Raw genomic sequence first — 18,853 nt, 5'->3', positions numbered from 1 at the left:
TAATAGCCAAAGTACATTAGCAGGAGTTTTGCTTAATATCAGTGACTCAGTGATTGTTCCCAAGTCTCCTGCTGAGATTTCTGAATATCAAAACAACCCCTTATTGTTGGCCAAGCTCATGTTGTGGCACAAAACCTCTCCACCCATTAGAGTCTCAAAGCACCCTGAATCCCCCCAACCTTGTCCCAATGTCAATGTGTTAATACCTTTATGATTTCAACTGCTCAGATAGTGGATGATAAATAATCAATGAGGTGGTTAATATGATATAGGATACACCTCTAGTGGATGTGTACTCTCATAGCTCATCCAGTGTTTGTATGAGAGGTCAACAGCTTCTGTCAGAGGAGGGTGGAGGCTGAGCAGACATCTGTGTTAGAGTGGATAAGCTCTATCAATGTTGTTGCAGTCCTCGGTGGTTACAAGGTTGGTAAAGGTCAGGGCTTGAATAGGACCCCATTACAACAGAGCTGTGTGTGCTCATTTGTCCTGTGCATTGGTACGACGGGAGAATCATTTTTGCATAATTGTGGGAATTGAGAAATAGGAATGCATCTAATCGGAGTGCAAATGCGCTGCCAGTCAATGCTCTGTCTTTATGCCACTAGACTGCCTGATTCTCCTCCCTGCAGAAACCCTGTCACCACTCTATCTGGACCCAGCTGTTTTCCCTTCTGACTCCCAGTGTAATGACCTTTCTCCTCCTGCCAGAACAGAAGAGTCACTCCTCACTTCCCATTGTAGGCTGAAAACTCATCTCATCAAGAGGGATGTCATGTCACCCTCTCAGCTTCTCTTCTGCCGTATCTCCCCCCCTCTATTTGCACTTGTCTTGAAGAAAAAATAATCTCTCCTGATCGTTTTCATTTCTTAACGTGGCATGTCTATCTTACACAATTACCGAGTCCCATCCGGTTGCCTGGACAGCATGGCTCTGATGCTCACTCTCTTCCCTCTGCTCCCACCGTTGTTTTGGTTGTATTGGTTGTTTTGGAACTGATATGCTTTGTATCACAGCTCTCATTGTCAGTTAATGAGGGGATGAGTCAGGTAATAACAGTGATTCACCTCCATGACTCACTCTGTCATTATTGTTATTAAAATGTATTAAAGCAAGGGAGTGCAGTTTTCAAATCAACAGGGAATTTAAGTTATACCTGCAAGCTTGGGTCAACACAGAAATTAATTAGGTTTTAGTTTAGCCCAAAGCATTAATGCATTACCAGATATGTGCTCAGCTCAATGGGACAAGCATTTGGATATTGAATCATTTACAGACTTGATTATTCATTGGGACAGTCAGAACAAACCTCTATGAATTTTTGAACTCTTGATGAATTTGTTCCAGGATTCTCAGGGCAACATAAAACTTAATAAATATGAAATTGTGTATATTAAAGTCAAGATTGATTTCACTGTGTAGAAGGAACAAGCTCAACAGGAACCCATACACAAATGTAATATATGTACATATATTGAATTCCATGTATGAAATATGTGTACATGTAAAATAAAAACACATATGTAGCAGTTATAACTGAACCCTGTTAAAAATTGGAACAATTTCATATATTGATATACAGTATATGTCTAGCCCAAACAAATATGTATCTTGATGTATGTATTCTTATATTGTAGACATAATGTATGTTATAAACATTCATCCCAAAGGCAAAGAAACTTGCATAAATAAATCAAATATATCGTTACCAAATATGGTTGCAACATATGATCATATGAAAGTTTATCATATAGATATTTTTATAAGCTATGTGTACATATGTGTACATATATTTTATAAACTTATATCTTCATATATCCAGAGGATGTCTATATGTGATAATAATATATCCTCTTATAGGTGACATATATGGCAACATCACTTTTGATAGAGGGACATATATGTCATATATTACATTTCTGTATGGGGAGGAAAAACAAATGAAATATAATTAAATTAGGAGCAGTAAAACATGCTTCTGTTTGTATGTGTTTTGCTTTCATTGCAGCAGATTAAACACCAGATTAAAGCATAATAATTCACTCAGGAATTAAGATGAAATGTGAAAGAGTAACCGCGAAAGAATACAGTCATTTCTGGTAAATCTCCGTTGTGTTAATACTGTGTTTTTCTGTTTTTCCTGTAGAGGTCAGTAGAGCGGCCCAGCTTCGTTGACTGTGCCATTAATCCACACGTAGAAGAAGAAAGAGTGGGGAGGAGCCGGGTGTTTGAAAGTGGCGGGCAGTAACAACATTCATCTCATGGATATCGGTCTAAGTACACGGACATAGAACAAAAGTTTACAACAAGTGACACGGAAAAGTAAACGTTTTGTTACGACAGTCAGATATTGGTGGTCTTCATCATCAACCACAACCACCGGATACCTTATTCGTGATATTTAAACGCTGGCGCTGGACAAGCCGTGAAGAGGTAACTTTAATATCAACGTCTTGCTAATAACCGCAGCTAGCTAGTTAACGTTAAACTGCTGCCCACTTTAACTTCAGTTAGTTATTAACCGTCAGCTTGGTTGAAGACGGTTTGTTATCTTAGCGGTATGGCTGTCAATTTAGTAACAATTGCACTTTTATCGACCACTAATGGTGAAATTATATCTTGAGCTGCACTTCGTATTGATTGAACTAAACGTTATATATATTTAATTAGCTAACTGGCTCGTGTATCCCGGAGACAGAACGACCGAGTAAAGTTCCATTTAAAGTATGTATCCAAAAAAAAAGCATATTTCCATAATAACAACAGCTTATTGTGCAGCTCGGGTTTGAGCTGTCTGAACGATGGGCTGAAAGTTATGGCGTCATCCTCATACAAACCATGGAGCTGCACCATAGAAAGTGTATAATGGACTAACCCCATGGGCAGTAAGGACAACACCCATGGTGATTCTGCTGAGACATGGGGACAATTTCTGATTCACCACTAAAAACCATTCAACCTCCGTCAGTCGTATGTAATTTGTCAAACAAAAATTATGTACATCCATAGTGACACTATTAAACTATCTAATAAATAATGACACAGCCGTTGTCCACGCCAGAGACTTAATTTACGAGTTTCAATCATTTGAATACCACATTATAATTTCTCTTGGGGAAGAATTTAATCGTCATTATTCTGGCTCTGGCAGGAGGACAGAAAAAGCAACTGATGCTGGGATTCATACCTTTGATTCACACCTGAGGTGCTGTTAGCCCAGTTTGTTTGTTGATACTATATTGTTACACTGTGCCACACACTTCACTTTGATTAAACACAATCACATCACAATTTATTACATTTTAACACAGAAAAATTGGATGGCAATGAAATGTGCGTGATATTTCCATTTCAACTGTATTTATTGTGTCCAGAAAGGTATAATAGTCAAGGTTTTAGGAATAAGTATAAAACAATGGGACTTTTCCAGACTCCATAGACATTTTGTAGCAAAATGTCACACTAACACCAAGTCAACAGATGTAATGTAATATCCCAGCTCAGAAAGTACAGCTCTGCATTCTTCAAATTAATTTATCAAATTAATTTTTGATTTGTCAAGTTATCACATGTATATTGAGTGGACAAAATAATTATATTGTAATCCAAGCCCCCAAACACTACTCTGATGTTGTCCCAGAGTCTCTGTTGAGCTGATAATGTTCTTTAAATTAAATGTTTTTCCTGCTGTTCTGAAAATATAACACACAGTTAATAGTTCATATGGATATACAGGCCTTTGCTGAGTCTATTTGCGTACATATTGCTTGCATATGCTGGTATCATAGACTGAAAGTTCAGAGTTATTGGTTATTTAGGTCTTTTTTTCAATTAATCTCTTAATCCTGAAAGACTTGTGTGTTCACATGATGTTTAATTCGTCATATCAACATGGAAGAAAAATCTTACTTTTAAAAATAATAGATCACTGTAGATCTATCTAGCATTGCCTTTTTTATTTATTTAAGCTGTTGTCTCTTATTTTAAATGGGGGTTTATCAGAGTCTTGTCTGTTTACAATATTTGATGACATGTTATCTTGCCATATTATTGGACTTATATTACTTGGCTTCATTGTGACAATCTCCTCTGTTTCTTTTATTACTAGGTCTTGATTAGAATCTTGCATCATGACAAATGAGGATGCTAAGGTGATCCCAGTGCGGGTTGCCTTGCGATCTCGCCCGTTGGTATCTAAAGAAATCAATGAAGGATGTCAGTGCTGTCTCACCTTTGTGCCTGGGGAGCCACAGGTGTGTGATCAACAATTTATGTTTTTTATGTCAAATCTAGAGTAAAGTTTTTGTACCAAGTCAATTATATCCATGTGTGACTTTTAATTTTATTTTATGCAGCTACACTTAACACTATTTATGTTGTTTGTTTTCAGTTAATTGTTGGCACAGAGAAGGCGTTCACCTATGATTATGTATTTGATCCCACTGCTGAACAAGAAGAAGTCTTCAGTACGGCTGTGTCCCCCTTATTGTGTGGGCTTTTCAAAGGTAACAATGTCTTTGAACATGATGATTAATTGAAACGTCTTTCTGGATTTATCAGCTTTGTGGGAGGTGCCATTGGCTGCAAAAACATAACATTTAATTAACAAAATTATTATTATTATTTATTTTATTTTTTTTTAATTTATGTTCTTTTGTCCTTTTTGTAGGCTACCATGCCACAGTTCTTGCATATGGACAGACAGGATCAGGTAAGACCTTCTCCATGGGAGGAACATACACATCAGCTCAAGAGAACGATCCTTCAGTTGGAGTTATTCCACGAGTTATCAGAAGAATTTTTGAGGAGAGGGAGAAAAGGACAGACTGTGAATTCTGTCTGGCAGTATCTTACCTGGAGGTTGGTGGACATGTATTGTTCACTCTGTGGTGATTTTTCATCATTAACTTTTTTTAATGACATTTAGAAAATGTATTGTGGTCCTTGGCATCCAGCAAATGTTATTTTATTGCACATTAGCCTTTTAGAGTAATTTGGTTAAGCATTTTCCTTTTGATGGTAGATCTACAATGAAGATATATTGGACTTGCTGTGTGCATCTAAAGATAAACCTGCCATCAGCATTCGAGAAGACCCCAAAGATGGCATAAAGGTGAGTCACTGAGCTAATGATAAACCGAAGTATACTGCACCCATGTATAATTTTATACCTCAGTGTCAGCCTTTGTTTTTATTGAAAATATGATGTTTTACAGATTGTGGGTTTAACAGAGAGGCAGGTGTTCTCTGCCCAAGAGATGGTGGGCTGTCTAGAGCTTGGAAACTCTGCTCGCACTGTGGGCTCAACAGCGATGAATGCTGCCTCTTCACGCTCACACGCTATCTTCACCATCACACTGGAGCAGCGCAGAGGAACAGACAAGTCAGTTTGGTGGAGTTTTTTCCCCATAATCATTTCACTATTTTGCCTTAGTTCACTTTGCTCAAACATACACTGCAATGACATGCACTCAGAATACATGTTGACAGTGCTCCTTATAATGTGAGAGGAATTATACATACTATGATATTCAGATCCCAGCCTCCTTGTCCTTGCTGATGATGATACTGCCACCACCATGCTTCACTGTAGTATTGGTATTGGCCAGCTAATGAGTGCCTGGTGTTCACCAGACATGAGTTCTGCCCAAAGGGTTAAATTTTTATCTCATCAGACCAGAGAATCTTCTTCCTCATGCTCTCAGTCCTTTAAATCCTGTTTGCCAGACTCCAAGAAGACTGTCATAGCCCTTTTACTTAAAGTGACTTCTGTCTAGCCACTCTGCCCTAAAGGCCCGATTGATGTGGTACTGCTGAGATGGTTGTCCTTTCGGCAGCTTCTCCTATCCCTGCAGAGGCCGGCTTAAGTTCTGTTAGAGTGACTGGTGTTTCCAAACTTCTTCCATTTCACAATTATTGAGGCCTGTGTGCTCCTGGGAATGGTCAAAGCTTTAGAAATGGTTTTATACCCTTCTTCTGATATTTGATTTTGTACAAAACTGATTTGACTCAACATTTGTGTTTGTGCTGCTGTTTTTCATAAAGATACAGGATATGATACTGCCCCTGGGGCTACTGTGTACGTGCATGTCCACATCATGTGGCACATGAGGTAACATTTTCTAAATATGGTACAAGTTGAATATTTGTTCAATCTTTTGTTACAGAGTTGATTCAGTTGTTTCAAAGCTGCACCTTGTGGATCTCGCTGGTTCAGAGAGACAAAAGAAAACCAAAGCAGAGGGAGATCGTTTAAAGGAAGGTAACATCAATATATATATATTTCTTTAAATGTACTCATTAAAAATTTGTCAACACTCATTGTACAATTCTCTGAAATGATAATATGCTGCATTACAATATTTATATGTGCTGTCTCTCTTGTATTGTAATTGTGACCGTAATAACAGTATTTCTGTTTTGATGCTGTTTATTTTCATCTTCAGGCATCAGCATCAATCGAGGCCTTTTGTCTTTGGGTAATGTGATCAGTGCACTGGGGGATGAAAGCAAGAAAAACACCTTTGTTCCTTACAGAGACTCCAAGCTCACACGCCTGCTACAAGGTAGACTTTGATTAAGATGTTCAGAAGTTACATATTGGGCATTAGGTCAGTCTCAAATACCATACTCACTATGAGCAAATCATATTCAAAAAAGTTTCCTTGCTTTTATTGTCTGGTTGAAAGTTACTGGTTAATCAAAACAAGCAGGTGTTGAAAGCAGCAACAAGTCAGCACAGTTAATGACTGCAGAATAATTTTACTAAGCAAGCTCTTGTGTGCTTGTTTCCTCAGACTCTTTGGGAGGCAACAGCCACACTTTGATGATTGCATGCATCAGTCCTGCAGACTCAAATATGGAGGAAACCATCAATACCCTGCGATATGCTGACAGAGCTCGCAAAATTAAAAACAAACCCATAGTCAACGTTGACCCCAGAGCTGCAGAAATGAGCCGTTTGAAACAACAGGTACAGACATTAGAGAAAGGGTTAAGTTGACCTCACAATCACATCTCAAACTAACAGGTTAAATGCAGTTCAGTTACTTGCTTAAAAGTAGGAAATCTCTGTTTATATTGATTACTGCTTAGGAGAAAGATCAAACTAATATGAAAACGTATGATACAAAACCTTCCTTCTTCTTGATTTCATACTTGTTTAGGTTCAGGAGCTGCAGGTGATGCTACTTCATGCCCGTGGAGGAGTCGCTCCAGTGCTCTCTGGGTAAGACATAAGACATTTCCCAGTTACATAATGCCCCAGAATGTAAGATAAAGGCACCCAGGGTAGATATCACCCACAACAAAGGGCCATAACAGTTTCATGGTTCATCTGTTACAGGCCAGCGTCAGGGGAGAATGTGTCTAAGCTGGTAGAAAGGAACCGCGCTCTGCAGGACGAGAACAATAAGCTGAGCAGGGAGCTGAGTGAGGCAGCTGGACAGACCGCCCTCATGTTCGAGAAGATCATTATGGTGACACACATCTCTTTACCATTCCCTCTTCCAAAGTCAATGTTGAAAGCTGATGGGAAAACTTTCTGTTTGTGCACTTGGGTAGAAAAAAAGCAAGACGATTGATATTGCCATCAAAACAAAAAGTAAAAATGCTTTTGGTTTATCATGTTATGTGTCCTTTCTCTGACTTTTCAGTTCTGCGTTGTCATCCATTATTTTTTATCAAATTGCGTTTTGCTTTATTTTATAGACGGAACAAACAAATGAGAAACTGCAAAGCAAACTGGAACAACTGCGGCACCATGCGGCGTAAGTTTACACAGGCATGAAGCCAGGAGGGTTTTGGAATGAGTGTGACAAAGCTTAAAGAAAACTGTGCTAAGTCATTCTTCTTAGAGCTTTTGCTTAGTTTTTAATGCTCTGAGTAAATCTATCCCTAATGTCTTGTAATTGTTGTTGCATGCTGATGATCTCATCAAGAGAAAAGTTCAAAGGGTTTTAGTTCTGAAAGACTGTGTTTTAGGATATACAAGGTTTATTGGCCTTGAAGTTGATTATATTGGACCAAACTTTTATCTACCTTTATTTCAGATGTACAGTGAATCTTGAGAAAGTGTTGGAGACGCTGGAGGACCAGGAGCTGAAGGAGAATGTTGAGGTGATGCGGAACCTGCAAGACGTCATCCTGGAGCTCAAGGTACACGAGTCAACTTGCATCATAAAGCACCAAAGACAGCAGAGTGTAGTAATGCTGATTGACTTTTTGTAGAGTCACTTGATTAATTAGATTTAATTAAGAGTTTAATTGAAGGTAAGTGCATTCTTTAGTTGCTGCACTTATTTCTAAATCGCAGTATAAATGTTTTTGTTTGTTTTTTCATCAGAACTTAAGCAGCGAGTTGTAACAGTTTTACAGCCCTGACAATAAGTATTTGGACTGTGTTATTCAGGTTCTGTGTCACAGCACATTCAACCTGAAATAGAATATTGGGATCTACATTAAAGATCTGTGTGTGAAATTTAACCTTTCAACACAGTGTCCAAATTTTAGGGTTTTATAAGCAATTAGACAGAAACACATGAAGTCAAAGAAAATCATATTTAATATTTTGTGGAAAATCCTTTGCAGTCCATGACAGTCTGAATTTTCCCTGGTGAGGGTCTCCCAGGTCTTCACTGTAGACTCTGGTCTGTGTCTTTAGTCTGGTCTTCAGCAGGTCGACTGCAGCTCAGTCAGACTGAGGTCAGGTGATTGACTTGGCCAGTCAAAGATATTCCTCTCTTCACCCTGAAAAGCTCTGGTTGCTTTGGCCATATGTTTGGGATCGTTGTCCTGCTGAATGATGAAATGTTGTGCAATGAGTTTGGATGCGTATGGCTGAATCTGAGCACAGACTGTTTCTGTATACCTCCTTTTGCTTTCGTCAGCAGTGAAATCATCAATAAATACCAGTTCCACTGGCAGCCATACCTGCCAAAGCCACAGCAGAACCACCACCATGTTTGACACATGAGTTGGTGTGTTTAAGGTCATGACCTGGTTCCTTTTTTTTTTCTCCACATTTTCCTGTTTTCATCATTTTGATAGAGATTGATTCTTGTTTCATCAGTCCATTGAACTTTGTTCCAGAACTCTGCCAGTTTCTTTTTGGATGTTTTTGAGTACTGTAGCGTGGCCTTTCTGTTTTTGAGGTTTACTAGTAGTTTGCATCTTGTGTTGAATCCTCTGAGGTTCTGGTCATGAATCTCTTGATCGATGACAAGGAAACGTATAGACAACAACCTGGAGAGTGCACATGATTTTATGGTCATCCACAAGACTCCTCAGTAGGGCTGGGCAAAACGATTATTTTTGTAATTGATTAATCTAGCGATTATTTTTTCGATGCATCGATTAATCTAACGATTCATTTTTTCAATTCGATTTGATTCGATTATCGATTATTTTCCCATTATTTGACTTGTATAGCAATTTACATATGCTAATTTATGTATCTCAATGAAAAAACACAAATTTCTTCATTCCAACATATTTTTATTGTTTTCACCAAAAATTACCAAATTCCAAAATAAAATTCAAGTAATGAAAACAATAGTGCAATCTGACGTCAGAGGTAGCGTATAACATGAAATAAAATACTTTCAATAAATAAAACAAGTTCTTGTGCAAGAATCAAGAAAATGTTATCATCGTAAAATCAATAAAATATAAACAGCAGTAGTGTTCTTTTTTAACTAACAAAATATAAAGCGCTGTTCATTCACAGGAACATACACTCTGCCTTTTCAAGAATATTGTGTGTAGTGTGTGTCTGTGTGTGATGCCAGAGGTACCATTTAACAAAAATAAAATGATAAGCCATCTCCATTTTACACAGCCGACAAACGACAGAATGGCCTCCTTTTACGGAAAAATAGTCCCATACCTTTGAACTACGAGTTCGTGTTCTACATTGATCAGAGTCAACTGACTCGCTGGTATCGATACTGCTGCTACTTGATGCCGCCATTGTTTGTTTTCAAACGACGCATCGACGCACAGTTTTTGCGTCGACGTAATCGATGACGTCGCCGCATCGCCCCAGCCCTACTCCTCAGTCTACCAGGTTCCTCACTTGTTTCATCAGAGCGTATAACTGTTGATTTTGGTTGACCAACTACTTTTTTTTTTCTTCGCGCCTCATTATTACCTTCTTCACTTGTGTGGTTACATCTTTACTCCTCATTAAGACAATTTACCGCAATCTATAAAAGGAAAGTCTCAATCATCTCTGAGCCACCGGAGCTTTTTTGTGCAAGAACTAATGTTGAAATGACACGGAGTCCCAAGAAACATTTAGCTGCCAAGTGTCCACTTACTTTTGAACCTGGTACAATTTGGACACTGTGTTAAAAGAACTATATCACACACAGTTCTCTCAATATTGACTTAAACCATGTCAAATTAAAGCTGAGACTTTGCACTTTTTTGTTCTACATTTAAGTGTTAGTGTCCAAATACTCACAGTCTGGAGTAAGAATGCAGCTCTGGATGATTTGGATGTTCACCATACTATTTGTTCATAATATTGACTGTTTTACCGTTTGTTGTATTTTCTAAGAATGAGAGCGCAGGCATTGCTGCCTCCATCGACGCTATGGCTGCAGGAGAGGATATACCGGAGGGGTCCGGGAACGGCAGTAAAAATGCAGCAGACGAATCCTCATCAGTACGTGACAGTTTCGTTCTGTTGATGTTCAAATTAAATTACATTTATTGTTAAAGATACCTCACAAACTTCAGAATTCTGCTGTTGTGCTTCATTTTTACACTTTGTTATCAGATATGATAATGATGATATTCAGCATATTTTTTTTAATCAAATTTAATGTGGTGACACATTTCCTCTCTTTCACACAGTGAATAAAAACTATCTCGATTTACTTCTTTACTTTTGATCTAAATGTAATTTAAGATGTTTCCCAACTGTAACAGGATGCCATTGTTGGTAAGGAGTCCCCAGAGGGCTTTACAACCCATCATGCACTGCGGCAGGCCCAGCTGTCCAAGGAGCTGATTGAGCTGAACAAAGTGTTGAGTTTGAAGGAAGCGTTTGTGAGGAAAATGTGTCAGAATGACAGCCAGCTGGAGCCGATGCAGTCAGAGCACCAGGTACGAGAACTTTGGGTCCATTTGACTTTCACAATAATTTAAAAAACTGCTTTAATTTCAATTATTTAATCAGAAATTTTTGAACTTTCTGACACTGATTTAAAAAGGGTAAATGTTTATTACTGTAGTTAAAATGCTGTACCATCCAATAATTAACATGAGGTGTGTCATCTATTGTACAAGGTTCCTGTGAGCGTTGAATTGGGTTAAGTTTAAAGCATTGTCTTTTTGTGTGATTGTATTAATTATGACACAGTAATTTAATTGTTGAGAAATGATGGACAGGTTTTAATCTGCTGGACATTGTGTCCCACAGAAAAATGTACATAGTCTGCAGTCTGCGGTGGATTCTCTGCAGAAGGAGAAAGAGGACCTGGTTCTGGCTCTTCAGTCTGCAAAGAAAGACACTAACCAGGCCAAGTATGAACACTGATTTTTGTGGTTAGGTTTTACCTGAAGTAATATTTATGCCTGTTTATGAAATCTATTTATTTTGATGTAAAATCAAAAGTAATCTCATCAGCCTTCACTCCTCATTCCCTTCTTCATCTGACGTTCACCACCGTCTTCCAGGCTCAGTGAGCAGCGGAGGAAGAGGCTGCAGGAGCTCGAGGGCCAGCTCGTAGACATGAAGAAGAAACTTCTTGAACAGTCCAAACTGCTAAAGCTCAAAGAGTCATCTGTTCTGAAAGTTAGCAAGCTTATGCAGGAGATACAGGTAACCAGTGATTTTCTTTGCTTTAGTGTTTGTGATGGCTGCGTTAAGCATCTTATTTAACAGTAAACATGTAGTAAGACCATTTTCTGTGCTCTGTGTTCTCACAGGCGATGAAGACCCAGCGAACACAGCTGATGAGGCAGATGAGGGACGACTCTGAGAAATTCAGACACTGGAAGAGCAAGAAGGACAGGGAGGTGCTGCAGCTCAAGGAGAAGGTGTGTGAAGATCGGCTTCTTCTTGAGACGCTGCAGGACATTTTATCCATAAATTCACTCAGTATTTTTTCTTGTATTAATAGATTCAGGTTCTTTGTCTTCATGAACCTCACAGTTTATTTGATCTGTTTTACAGGATCGTAAGCGTCAGTATGAGTTGCTGAAACTTGAGAGGGATTTCCAGAAACAGGCCAACGTTCTGCGACGTAAAACTGAAGAGGTGAGGCCTCTCTCTGTTGTCTGTGTGATCTAAATGTAAATATGCTGGATTTAATATTTTCAACATATGTAAATAGCAAATACATACTGTATATTTTAAATGTGTGTTCCCAAATTGCACTAACCAAGTTACAATCCTTCGAGTCACTTCACCTGTTTCTCTAATTCTACAAGAAATTCAGTTTGAATATCATCAAATTATACATTCATATCAAGCTGCTAGAATCAAATGTACTGGAAATTAGTTAAAGTAGCTTGTTACAAGTTTTTATTTTTTTGCCTCCAGGCTGCAGCTGCAAACAAGCGGTTGAAAGATGCTCTACAGAAAAGAAGTGAGGTGGCAGATAAACGGAAAGATGCTCAAAGCAGAGGAACAGAGGGACCTGCTGCAAGAGTTAAGGTAGTAAAACTCTTCTGTAGTTGCCACAACTTTTATTTGATCTATTAGTACAAAAAACACTTATTTATTATTATTGAGCATCCAGCTTGAGAAGTTAACCAACAGTTGCAAATACGTTGAAGCATAAATATTTCTACAAGAAGATTGACAGACTTTCTATTGTTGTATACTGGGCATTGTATTGTTGTTAACTCTGTATTGATGTGATCAGACATGGTTTCTCAATGAAGTGGAGGTGATGGTCAGTATAGAAGAGGCCCGGCGCCACCTCAGCGATCTGCTGGATGACAGAAAGGTCTTGGCTCAGGAGATCAACCACCTCAAACAGCAGATTGATGCCGGGGAGAGACCAGCTCCCAAAATCAGGGTGAGCTGAGGAATTTGTAGTTTTACTCACACAAACTTACAAACACAAAGAATATGCACAAAGTGAGACATTCGGTGCCGTAGCGGAGTAGAAATGTTAGAAGCATCAGTCCTTTGATTTGTCCTTCCTTGCAGCGTCGGACACTGATTATCTCTGAGCTGGAGACGCACGGGGCGCTGGAAACACCTCTGACCAAACAGGTTGAGAACCTGGAGACAGAAATGGGTCTCAGGTGAGTCGGACCTGTTCAGTTCATTTGATTTGATCTTTTGATTTGATACTGATTTGATACTCTTCCTTGCCGTAGGCTGAAATACACCCTCCCCTCCCCTCGCCATTCTCTGAGCTATTAGGTTTCTCATCTGTGCAACATTTAATGATACACAAAAATGTTTAAAAATGGCCTGCTAAAGTCTGCTGTGCAATGTAAGTCACCACCACTTGGGCAAAGTGGATTGTGCACTTAAAGCACTTACCAGATACTGTATGTGCTTTTATTTCAAGTCATTTCAAAGGATTTTGATTCTTTAAAACCACAATATCAGTTTTCCAAAAATATCCACACAAACATTGAATTTATTTTTTATATTATTATTGTTCAGCAAAGGGATCGTCAAAGGGATTTGTATTTTAACAGGAACGCCCAGATCGCCGACCTCCAGCAGAAGCTTCTTGTCGCAGACAGCGAGGGGCGTTTGAAGCAGCGCATAGATGGCATCACAAGCATAGTGGATGCCAAGTGTGCCCTTAAAGTCTTGATGTCTGAGGTGACAGATTATCTTTTTTAGGAAGTCCAGTAATACATAATTTTATATTTTATAATAGTACATTAATTTGCTGCTTCCTGTTTGCATTTAAAACCCTTTTTATGTAGCTGGTTTCCGCTAAAACAGCCAGTGCCAAGCTGGAGAGTGAAGTCAAACAGGAGAAAGGAAACTCACAAGATTTAAGGAAGATGTTGGCTGATGAGAGAAATGTGATGTCAACCATGGACATGGAGCACCAGCAGCAGTTGGTGGAACTAGAGCAGAGGCATCAAGAGAAGGTGCTCATGTCTGTTATCTCCTCTTAGAGACATGCATATTCATGCTCTGCTCTATATTTATCTATGTGTGTTTATATTTATTTATTTATTTATTTACACTTTCTTTGTACAGGTGCTTTACCTCCTGAACCAGCTACAGAGTAAACCCATATGTGGAGAGTCAGACAAAACGATGGAGAAAGATGAGGAGAGTTCAAAGGAGAAGGAGCTTCTCCAGCGCCTCCAAGTTCAGGTTTGTCTCCACTGAGGAGTGTGATTAATCAACCCTTGTCTCAAAATCATGCAGAATCATCAGAGTTAATCACGTTATTTGTAACATCGATTTAGGAAGAAGAGCTTGAAAAGCTGCGAGAATTGAGCGAGCAGAACCAGAAACTGGTGGAGCAGAATGAGCAGTACAGACAGGTAACTGTATAATTAACCCCGACATTATTGGTTTCCATTTTAATGTGAAGTTGAACTAAAATGATGAAAACCACGGACTTGTGTCTAATACAACTGAGGAGAGCAGATACTATTCACAAACCAAAAATAACTACTTTTCTGCTGACTCCATTATAACGATTTGTAATCTTGTAATTATACACTATTTTATTATATGGACTGTGACTGTAGATGTGATTTTACTGTGCGACCATGTGTCATGTTTTTTTGTCCACAGAAACTGTCATTGCTCCACCTGGCAAGTGGAAAGAAAATCCTTGTGCCTACGACCAACAACGAGAAGAGCCCTGAAGAGTCATTCGACTACGTTCCTCCAAAGGTTGAATACTGCAGATTTTCTACCTTCATGTTTGTTGTGTGTTTCAGTCAGAGCCGGTTTAAACTGAAAGAAAACACTGCATCAAGAAAGATACTGTGAACATCATCCTCTTTAATTTTATACAATATATATTAAATTAAAATATTTATACTGATTAAACTATAATTATAGTTAATTAAAAGCAAGGTCATAAAAATAGCATAAAGACAGAAGGTAGCTTCACTAAACTTTTTATAGGATAAGTCCAAGTGTGTTGATTTGTCTTTGCTTGTTTTCTCTCCGAACAAAAGCCTAAAGGGAAACGCTTCACCACCGCCAAAGAACCGGTGAACATGGCCATCAATATTGAAGAGCTGATGTCTCCCAGTGAGGGGGAGGAGGAGGAGGAGTGGCGTCCTGAGAAGGAACACAGAGCCTCAAAGAAGACAAAGGCAACTGGGGTGAGACTGGGATTAGGATTGGGGACGTCTTCAAACTGGTCATTTGTGTAGTAAACCAGTGAGACATAGACCCCGACTGTCCTCAGAGAAGATCATGAAGGGAGAGAACAAATCACATCCAGGATATTTAATCAGCCTTTAATCAAAAAGACCACGTCATTCAAAATGCACTAGACAATTGAAAAACTGAGATACCATCCAAAGGTTTACAACTTTAAAATTAAAGTTGTAAACCTCAGGTTATTAAATCTCTTTAAAGGAAGATAATAAACCTTAAACAGTGGACGTGTCCTCCAGCTGCTGTGGACGGTGCTGAGCTGTAAATGTTTTGTAAGAATCAGGATAGTGGGATATTAACTTGTGATGGAAAGGCCATGATTGTAAGCAGCTTGTCTTCTGTCAGTGTACGTGTAAAGGTCGCTGCGGTAACAAGCAGTGCAGGTGCCGCAAAGGAAAGATGTCGTGTGGGGAGAACTGCCAGTGTGATCATGAGAAATGTCGAAACATGGACAACCAGGTGCCTGCGGTAAGTCTCAGTTAGCTCAGTTAACAGAGGTCATTATTAGACTGTTAGACCTTGATTTCAGAACCTATTATAGAATAGAAATATTAAATATGTAAGTAATTATAAAGTAATCAAAAATAAACCTGAATTACCTGGTATTAGTTCAACAGGTTCTTATGTAGTTTTTTATTTATTAGCACAGCCACAGACAGCTGTCCAGTCAGATCTGGTTTTCACTGACAAGATTTCCTTGATTTTCTTAGTTGAAGAGGTTTGATTCTTTCATAGATTACATGCAGAACAATAAGCATTGTTCTCAGCTTTGAATGTTTTGTTCATTTTAGACAGAAAGTGTTTCCAGAGACTCTGTGTCTCATCAAGACTCGTCATCCGCCAGCCCTGACAACACCACATTCTTCAAGCCTCCATCTTGTACTCCCACCAAGAAGGTAAACTGGCTCCTGCTGAGAACTCAGCGGTACAGAGTTACCATCCATATGGTGACCTTCAGTGACTGGCATGCTTTCAGACTTAAAGAAGAAATGATGAATATCAGTTCATTTGAACCTGCCACTACTTTATTCTTCCTGATTATTTAGTCAAGCACTGCCTATGATTTTAAATGTATATGTTACATATATGTAGTATCAGGCCTGGAGCTTTAAAGCTCTAATGCAGAACGTGTACTAACATACTAACGTACCATTTTAGGTGCTGAAAGAAATCGGAGACATGGGACACACCGCTGCAGACTTGAAGTTGGTCAGGAAACCTCTCCTGCCAGAAGAAGAGGAGGAGGAAGACGAGAATGAGGAGGAAGACAGAACAACCGTCAGCTTCCTCAAGAAGAAGAAACGAATCCTGACGAGTTTTCAGAACAGCTTCTTCTCTGGGTGCACACCTATCCGTGAGGAATCTTAGTGAGGACAGTGTGGTGGGGCTTTTTACATGAGGTGTCTGTGTCTGTGTCTGTGTTTGTCACAATGTTGTCCGTCTTTTTATATGTGACTAAACTGTTGTGTAACGTAACTTGAAAGTAGCTGTAAAACACTTAGTTTTCTGTAGAGGGTAACAATCGGACTGTGAATAGAATTAAATTGTTTACTGGATTTCACAATGAGATGATCAAGACGCCTGTACGTAACGTTTAATGTATTACATAATGATTCCCCATAGAGTAAGACTAAATTTACTTTCCTAATAAATAAAATCAGTAGTCCACCAATCTACAGTCACAATTTTACATCAGTACTATTCAACACTTTGTAGCGGGACGTGTGGAGGAGCAGCCACTGTGCTTTTAGTATCAGCTGAATAAAGTCTTACAATTAAATCTTGTTTTTAAACAACAGTGTCGGTGTTTAATATCGTAGTGTCATAAGTTGATGGAAAATAATTTATTTCATTCTTGAGACTGTTATGATTATGTTTTACTTTTACTCACTTTCATTGGAGTTTCTTAGCAGTTCAATCTTTAAGTTAAATTGAGCAGTGTAAGTACTGAATATATTAGTGCACACATGTCTTTCTTAAAAATCCCCCAAACGCTCAAAGAGCAAAATAAACGGCAATTCATAAAATGACCATGTCTCTATTTTCTTTTCAACAGGCTGCAGCTGCTAATCATGTCGCTAATGTAAATTTATATCACTAAAGTCCAAATTACTTGAAACATTGATGAGCACCCTTTATATGTTCCACGTTTTAAATATTGGATGAATAAAATAGTAAAATTAATATACTAATTATTGAATGTTTTAAGACCAGAAGGTTTCGGAGAGCAATTAAATATTTTCATCAAGCAGAAATGCCAAATATTCAGAACAGCTCATCATATGAGGATCTGGACTGGGACAATTTTACGGTTGAAAAATCCACTTGGAGCCAGTTGTTTGATACACTTTCTAAATTACGTATTTGTGGCGTCTGTTCTGCAGGTTTGTCTGAATTCTTCCAGTTTCCTGTGGATTGCAGAGCCGTCAGGCACATTGTCAAGAACACAAAGATATTATTATACTGTGCAGTCAGAAGTCTTAATCTCATGGTGTGAGAGAAGCAGCTGGTGATAGACTGATGCGGGAGCTCTACATGTTCTCTCTGTTGAAAACGAGCAGCATCTGCGTCACATTGGTTTATTTCTGTACAAAGCAGAATAAACTCAGTGATTGGTCACTGAGTTATTAGTGTGATTGTACTGACTCATAGCACAAGTTCTGCAAATTATAACGAACCTACAGGGGGCCGATACAGTTTCTGATGAATGCCAGTGATTCAAAAGTTGAAGGTCTCTCAAGGTGTTTTGGCATTTTCTGACTTTCAAGCTGTTGTTCCCTCTGCTGCCAACAACAGCTCTCCACCTGGTGGCATTTCAAATCACTGCCAGCTCCTCTCCCTCTACTCCACAAACATTTTGGCCTGAATAACAGCAAAGGAAGCTGCTCTTCTGGCTCTGGTGGCTGTTTCCCAGACCAAACAAAAAGCAAGACAAAGCAGTATTGTTTGACTTTACAGTTTGTTTATTGATTTTTCAGATAAAAAAAAACCAAGAACTTGGACTTCATGAACCAAAACAGTGAAAATGTTTTACTAGAAAGGGACATGGCGGCAGATGAATACACGAGTAGCATATAACAGATACAAGCTGAGGACGAGTGAGGCTGCATGAGGGAGCCAGCAGAGAAAACAGGCACGTCTGGTTGAGTGGGTAAAGATTTCATAGGGTTTCATTCAGGTGGAGGCTTAGGAATTCAGAAATAGTTTGAGAAAGGAGGAGAGGGGGACGTTGAAACGCAGAGTCCTTCACATGTAGACGATCAGGTTTAGGAGAGAGATTCATTAGACGCCTGACATGGAAGTACACGGGAACACACTGCGTTATGTTCTCTGCTCTCATGAGCGAACGTTGGTTCTGATATGAAAATGTGGATGGGAGGTGGGTTCATTCTGAGCCAGAGGCCTGCTGCTGTTGTTGCAATGCATTCTGGTCACCAACGGAGGGCAGTAGAGGTCAGAACACCTGTGAAGGATAGCTGTGCGTTCGTGTCATTCCTCAGTATCCAACACCA

The 18,853-nt window shown here is 39.0% G+C and overlaps 1 protein-coding gene across 1 annotated transcript; it reads left to right on the top strand.

The window, feature by feature from the left end:
- The first annotated feature begins 2,204 nt into the window (after positions 1-2,204).
- Positions 2,205-17,377, top strand: kif4 (kinesin family member 4). Its single transcript, XM_056396459.1, has 31 exons — positions 2,205-2,434; positions 4,110-4,254; positions 4,392-4,506; positions 4,671-4,861; positions 5,025-5,114; positions 5,218-5,384; positions 6,169-6,263; positions 6,448-6,567; positions 6,799-6,974; positions 7,168-7,229; positions 7,347-7,479; positions 7,712-7,770; positions 8,053-8,158; positions 10,563-10,670; positions 10,937-11,113; positions 11,430-11,533; positions 11,687-11,831; positions 11,939-12,049; positions 12,186-12,269; positions 12,555-12,668; positions 12,880-13,035; positions 13,170-13,267; positions 13,673-13,802; positions 13,910-14,080; positions 14,193-14,312; positions 14,408-14,485; positions 14,742-14,843; positions 15,134-15,283; positions 15,687-15,809; positions 16,133-16,237; positions 16,500-17,377. The coding sequence occupies exons 2-31, from the start codon at positions 4,132-4,134 to the stop codon at positions 16,707-16,709; spliced, it is 3,723 nt and encodes a 1,240-aa protein (XP_056252434.1). The 5' UTR covers positions 2,205-2,434; positions 4,110-4,131; the 3' UTR covers positions 16,710-17,377.
- Positions 17,378-18,853: the final 1,476 nt, after the last annotated feature.

Source organism: Seriola aureovittata, chromosome 15, assembly GCF_021018895.1.
Source record: "Seriola aureovittata isolate HTS-2021-v1 ecotype China chromosome 15, ASM2101889v1, whole genome shotgun sequence".
NCBI lineage: Eukaryota > Metazoa > Chordata > Actinopteri > Carangiformes > Carangidae > Seriola > Seriola aureovittata.
This window is presented reverse-complemented; position numbering and strand designations above follow the sequence as displayed.